Below are 7500 nucleotides of genomic sequence, written 5' to 3' on the forward strand. Positions count from 1 at the left end.
ATATATTATGATATTATATATATATATATATATATATATATATACTATATATATACATATTAATCTCCATCTATCGATCTCTCAATATATATATTATAATTATATAATATATATATATATATATATAATATATATGCAATATATTAGTTATCTACCTATCTCTATATATACATGTCTATATTTATACAGATAAATAGATATAGATGTGTATAATGCCTATATATACATACATGCACATATGTTTATAATACATATGCACGCACACACACACACACACACACATATGTGTGTGTGTGTTTGTGCATAAATCCATCTATCAGCTATATATATATATATATATATATATATATATATATATATATATACACAAACATATATATATAGGATATATACCCAAACAAATACATGTAAAGCAATTTCCTGTAACGAACAGTCACAGAAGGAAACACAGGCACATTTGTGCGTTCAGGAAGCCGGAACATAAGGACTGAAATAGTATACTAATTTAACGCCAATAGGCTTTAACTATATCCTAGGATATGTTCGATTTCCGTTTCAGTCAGGATTGGTCCTTTACCTGCCCTGCCTTCTTCTACTCGGTATAAATATCGTGTTCCTCCAGGAACCGCCTTCACACTCGCCCTCTTCCTGCTCCGGAACACAAGCAGGTAAGGGACAAACGTGTCCTTTTTTCTGGTACTTCCGATTTTTTTTTTTACGTAGCCTCATTGTCGACTTTTTTCACAGACTCACCATCATCATGAATTCTCGCATGTTTGTCGCCCTCCTCCTGTGCGGCCTCTGGGCCTCCTCCAAGTCTCTGCTCCTTCTGGGAACCACCGCTGCAGCCGGGACCATCGCCGTGACCACTGTCACCGCTTCTGCAGCGGCAGCTTTGGGCGTGGGCGCCCTTGCGGTGCTCAAAGGAGTTCTTATCGGGAAGCATCTGAAGCGCCGTTACAGGAGGGACGTCGATTCCATTGAAGAGGACGTTGCAACAGAAGTAAGTTCACGCTTATATAAACTATTCACAAAATTTACTTGTGCACCTAGGTATATGTGAACTGGAAAAATATAAAGGAATTCTGGTTTTTATTAATGTTATTCTTTTCGCTGCAACAGATTGCTGTGGCACAGAAGATGGACTCAGCTGGTTGCGTGGCCAAGCTTTTGTGCGAAATCGAGTCCATGTCTGATGAACAGCTCACGCCAGCCATGTCCACCTTCAAGTCCGCCTTCGAGAATAACCACAACCTCGAGGGCTCTCGAGGCGTCTACGATCTGGCCATCACCTTTGGCTCCAAGTTCGCCACGAAAGACGCCAAGGCCTGCAGCGTCCTCTTCGACAAGTGCGTCCTCTCCAGAGAGGATCTCTCCTTCATGTTGGATTCTACCTTTTCATGCTAGTCATGAGCACCACCTTAGACTAAGAACCTCATAATCACACCATCATGCGCACACGCAGGCAGACTGAGTGGATCGGAGTCTTCAGCATGACCAGAGATAGCTTTCAGTCCCTCATTGACTGGACCTGAGAGTTACAGTGTTCACTTTATTACTCATCTTTTGCCTATCATAAATTTAAATAAACCATACTTAAAGAGATTATATGCCTTTCCTTTTCTACTGCAAACTAAATGTGTATAAGTTTAACAGTACGAAGATATGTAATAGATATACCTTTTATATATTATGTACACACATATACACATACACAAACACACACACATATATGTGTGTGTGTGTGTGCATATATATACACACACATACACATACATACATACATACACACATACATATATAGATATATATATGTTTACATTAAAATACAAATGAATACAAAAATACAGTCATGTTAGCATGTTAGTGTATATTTACGATGATAACAGTTTTAGTTTCTGTAAAAAAAAACAATTTTCATATGCATGAAATTAAATAAATCATATATCTCTAAATGAGGCCTTTCCTACGCTTACACATGTACGAACGCGTTTTGGTATAGGCATACAAAATACATGATATATATGCATGTATACATATACACACACACATACACACTTGCCATCCACACTCGTGCCATGTTCGGTCCATTCACTGAATTCGCTTATAGTCATGACTGGTGTGCCCGGTGGTCGTAGCTCGTTCGTTATGGTCACGTTGTCTTAATTATAAAGCGTTGTGTTTTTGTCATTATTATTTACGACTTGATTAACTTGGTGCAACCAGTAAGTAGCTGAATACTAACGTATTTTACTTTAATAATTAATCAATATTAAACATTATCGTTTATTAGTGTTTTAATGACGTACGTTTTTCTAAGTGTCAAGAAAAAAAAATATTTTGCTTAAAATTAAAATAAACGATGTCACATTTAAATATCGTAGACTGTAAAGACCAGTCAAGATGCGGGACTTTCTCTAGAAGATATCAATACTTTAGATGCTTACGAGGAGGAGAGATATAAAGAAATAGAGAGAAGAGGAGCAAAGAGAAAGAGAGGAATGGGAGAGAGAATGCAAATTTAAGAAATTAGAAATTGAGGCGGAAGCGAGGAAAAGACGCCAGCATAAGTTGGAATTATCTAAACTGGGTTTAGGAAACCAAGGCTCTGTAGTTAACGCGGGTCAGTCTGCTTTTCCCGATTTCAAATGTCAAATTTCTGTGAGGGCAGAGATAATATTCATAATTATCTTGTACATTTTGAGGAGATTGCTGGTCTGCAGAATTGTGAGGCAGAGCGTTATCATAAAAGGTTAAGGTAAAGCCTTGAAAACTTATACGAGTTCACCCAATAATGTTTTCTCAAATTACAAATTTCTTAAGGATGTCTTTGCTTAAAACTTAATTCCTTAGATGCAGAGTCTTATCGTAACAAATCCAGGGAAAGCAAGTGAACGACACCAAGTCGTAAGTTGAATTAGTTACTAGAATGGAACAATATCTAAGAAGTTAGATACATCATAGTGAGGTGAGGGAGGATTTCAATGACCTTTGTGACTTCCTTGTTAGAGACGAATTACTAAGCCACTGGTCTTCAGATATGAGGATATTTTTAAAAGAGCGATTATTTGACAGCTCTCTTTATATGGCTCAAGCTGCCGACATATTCCGAGCCTCGCATCGGAGAATCTAATCGCGGAAGACATTCCCCACGAGAGAGGAAACGAGTGAAAGGCACGACGCCAAGTCCGAAGCGGTGTGTCGCAACTGCAGAGCAACAAGGCACATTCGACCTAACTGTCCTAAATGAAAAAAACTAAATGAAAAGTTTATATATATGTTATATATATATATATATATATATATTATTATATTATATATGTATATATATACAATACATATATATATATATATATATATATATATATGTATATATATATATATATATATATGTATATATATATATATATATATATATGCACATGTAGATACATTAATATATGTGTGTGTGTAAACTTCCGCCTATGCACACAGTTGAAACGCATAGCTATGTGGTCAGCCAACACGCTAGGGTAACCCTGCGCGATGCTTCAGCCAGATAGCAGAAAGGTTCTTCACCTCCTGCATGTCCTTCCGGCCGCTATAAATACGCACTGAAGCCCTCGGGTCGGTACCAGAATCCTGTACGCCCTCGCCAGGAACACAGGTACAGGACAGAGACTCTGAAATTTGACTTGATTTTTTTAGACTGTCAGTGTTTATTTATTGGTAGCGCTAGCCTTAAAAGTACATAAATGTTGATAACAATTAGACTAATAGAGCATACAATGATAGACATGAGAATATAATAATAATAATGATAATCATGAGAATGATGTCAAGACAAAAATGTACTGCATTCTACATTTTTCTTTGAAATACCAATTTCTCCCTTTAGCTTGCACCATGAATTCTCGCGTGTTCGTCGCTCTCCTCCTGTGCGGCCTCTGGGCCTCCTCCGAGTCTCTCCTCCTCTTGGGAACCACCGCCGCAGCCGGGACCATCGCCGCTACCACTGTCACCGCTTCTGCAGCGGCAGCTTTGGGCGTGGGCGCCCTTGCGGTGCTCAAGGGAGTTCTTATCGGGAAAGCATCTGAAGCGCCGTTACAGGAGGGACGTCGATTCCATGGAGATCGAGGAAGAAGCCGAGGTTTGTACTGACGAAGAGGAAGGTTCATACTGTAAGTCTTTAACATTAGATAGATAGATTATTATTTTAAAGCGTGCTTCTCACGAACACAAACGATATTTACGCACTGCACGAAGTGTGTCTAATCCCACATACCTTATTCCTCCAAAGGTGGCCGTCGCCCAGAACCTGGATTCGGCCGGATGCATCGCCAAGTTGCTCTGCGAGATCGAGGCAACGCCCGCCGACCGCCTCACTCCATCCATGTCCACCTTCAAGACGGCCCTCGAGAATCCCGACAACCTCAAGTCCTCCCGCATCGAGTACGACCAGGCCATCGCCCTCGCCAAGGACGACCCCAAGGCGTGCAGCGTCCAATTCAGCAAATGCATCCTTTCCAGGGAGGATCTCTTCGTCATGCTCGACACCGTCTTTTCATGCTAGATAAAACCTCATCATTCACCCATCACTCATTTTATACAAACATTTATACTCAGGAGTTTACTAGACATTCTCTTTCTCATCTTGAACAATCATTCAAACATTTCACATTCTAATTTACACACTACTGATTCACTTTCCCTGAGCAAAGATTAGCTGTCAAGAATCAAAGACTGGAATCTCGTGCAAAGTGTGACTGATTGGATCTGAGAACCTGCTTCTGTGCTTGCAATAAACACTAAAACTTATCCTTTTCGAGACTTATTTATAAACCTCTCTTCAATAACCACTTTCACTTCGATTCTATAAAAATCATGTACATATGCATAAATATTCTACGCATAAATAAGTTTATATTATATATATTCATATATATATATTTGTATATATATATATATATATATATATATATATATATATATATATATATATATATATATATATATATATATATATATATATATATATATATATGCATGTACATACAAATGTAGATATCCTTACAAATTTAGGTATAGATATTTACGCAGATATCTTCATAAATCACATGAAAATACTAAAGAATACTTACACAAAACAAAACCGAAATATTGCGATAAACGAATAAGAAATCGTAAGAACATAAAGTAGACCATTTAAACATTTAACAAACAACAAAAGGTTTTCCCTTAGAATACTCTCACGAATCTATTGAGATATTTAAGACAATTTACATCACGTTATTTCCAGTAATATATCGAAACGAAGATTTAACACTTGTAATATTTTCACCGCACGCCTGAGCAATACGTTACGAATACAGTTGACTTACAGTGTGGCAAGCCTGTATCATCACAAAATACGAAATGTTCAGCACACGGATTCACACGACTCCCTGGCGATGCATCCGTGGATTCAATACAAGCGTTTTCATAGAACTAATTCTTCATAAAAAAAAAATTAATTTATTCAGTGGAACAATCCCTTTGCTATAAATAAAATAAAATTCTTCATAAACATACCTTAGAGTATGAAATGATACGAGCAATACTTTATTATTATTTTACACACACACACATCCATGTTCGTGTATATGTATATACATATTTATACATGGATGGACGTGTGTGTGTGTGTGTGTCCATGTGTATATATATATATATATATATATATATATATATATATATATATATATATATATATACACACATGGATGTGTATGTGTGTAAAAGAATCATAAAGTATTGCTCGTATCATTTCATACTCTAAGGTATGTTTGTAAAGAATTTTATTTTATTTATAGCAAAGGGATTGTTCCACTGAATAAATTCATTTGTGTAGTTCGTTTGACACACATATCTACACATGTATATATACACATGGATGTGTGTGTGTGTGTGTGTGTGTGTGTAAATGAATCATAAAGTATTGCTCGTATCATTTCATACTCTAAGGTATGTTTATGAAGAATAAACATACCTTAGAGTATGAATGAATACACACACACATATATGTGTGTGTGTAATATAATATATATATATATATATATATATATATATATATATATATATATGCATATATGTATATATATATGCATATATGTATATATATGCATATATATATACATATATGCATAAATATATATATATATATATATATATATATATATATATCATATATATGCATATATATACATATATGTACATATATGTGTATGGATGTGCACATTTATATATATATACATATATATATTTGTGTATATGTGCGTGAATTTATTAGAAATATACATGATGTAGATAGATAGACAGGTAGGCTGACAAATACATATACATATGTCAATAAAAATAGATGCATAGAAACCTGATCAGAAAGGTATACATATATATACTTTTCTGTATATATAAACATATTTTCATATACACGTGTGTGTTTGTGTATGGATTTAAAAATACGCATACAAACACGTATAAAGCAACTTCTTGTAACGAACAGTCACAAAAGGAAACACAAGCACATTTGTGCGTTCAGGAAGCCTGTACATAAGGACTGAATTACTATACTAATTTAACGCCAATAGGCCTTACTGCATCATAGGATACGGTCGCTTTCCTCTCAACCAGGATAGGTCCTTCACCCGCCCTGCCTCCGTCCACTCGGTATAAATATCGCGCTCTGCCAGGAACCGCCATCACACTCGTCCTCTTCCTGCTCCGGAACACAAGCAGGTAAGGAACAAACAGCTTCCCTTTTCTGGTACTTTCTGGAATGGTTCTCATGGCATCCATTTCTAAGCGATTTTCTTTTTCTGCGTAGCCTCACTGTCAACTTTTCTGCTTACAGACTCCGCTACCATCATGAATTCTCGCGTGTTTGTCGCTCTCCTCCTGTGCGGCCTCTGGGCTTCCTCCGAGTCTTTCGTCCTCTTGGGAACCACCGCTGCAGCCGGGACCATCGCCGCTACCACTATCACCGCTTCTGCAGCGGCAGCTTTGGGCGTGGGTGCCCTTGCGGTGCTCAAGGGAGTTCTCGTCGGGAAGCATCTGAAGCGCCGTTACAGGAGGGACGTCGATTCCATGGAGGAGGACGTTGCAACAGAAGTAAGTTATCGCTTATATAAACTATATTCACAAAATTTACTTGTGCATTTAGATCCACGTGAAATGAAAGGTATAAAGGAATTTCGGTTTTTACTAATGATATTCTTTTCGCTGCAACAGATTGCTGTGGCACAGAAGATGGACTCAGCTGGCTGCGTGGCCAAGCTTTTGTGCGAAATCGAGTCCATGTCCGCTGAACAGCTCACGCCAGCCATGTCCACCTTCAAGACCGCCTTCGACAACAACCAAAACCTCAAGGGCTCCCGAGGCGTCTACGATCTGGCCATCACCTTCGGATCCAAGTTCGCCAAGCAAGACGCCAAGGCCTGCAGCGCCCTCTTCGACAAGTGCGTCCTCTCCAGAGAGGATCTCTCC

General features: G+C 37.7%; 2 protein-coding genes and 1 pseudogene across 2 annotated transcripts in view; all 3 read left to right on the forward strand.

Moving 5' to 3' along the window:
- The first annotated feature begins 635 nt into the window (after positions 1-635).
- Positions 636-1596, forward strand: LOC119593191. Its single transcript, XM_037942174.1, has 3 exons — positions 636-668; positions 748-1003; positions 1123-1596. The coding sequence occupies exons 2-3, from the start codon at positions 761-763 to the stop codon at positions 1405-1407; spliced, it is 528 nt and encodes a 175-aa protein (XP_037798102.1). The 5' UTR covers positions 636-668; positions 748-760; the 3' UTR covers positions 1408-1596.
- Positions 1597-3628: 2032 nt separating this feature from the next.
- On the forward strand, positions 3629-4797 carry LOC119593250 (annotated as a pseudogene).
- A 1925-nt stretch (positions 4798-6722) lies between these two features.
- Positions 6723-7500, forward strand: part of LOC119593119 — a 1012-nt gene continuing 234 nt past the window's right edge. Inside the window, exons 1-3 of the mRNA XM_037942085.1 lie at positions 6723-6753; positions 6869-7125; positions 7246-7500. The exon at positions 7246-7500 is cut by the window's right edge and continues 234 nt beyond it. Of these exons, the coding sequence (XP_037798013.1) occupies positions 6883-7125; positions 7246-7500 (498 nt within the window). The 5' untranslated portion in view covers positions 6723-6753; positions 6869-6882. The remainder of the gene's footprint in view (positions 6754-6868; positions 7126-7245) is intronic.

Source organism: Penaeus monodon, chromosome 3 (genome assembly GCF_015228065.2).
Source record: "Penaeus monodon isolate SGIC_2016 chromosome 3, NSTDA_Pmon_1, whole genome shotgun sequence".
Taxonomy (NCBI): Eukaryota; Metazoa; Arthropoda; class Malacostraca; order Decapoda; family Penaeidae; genus Penaeus; species Penaeus monodon.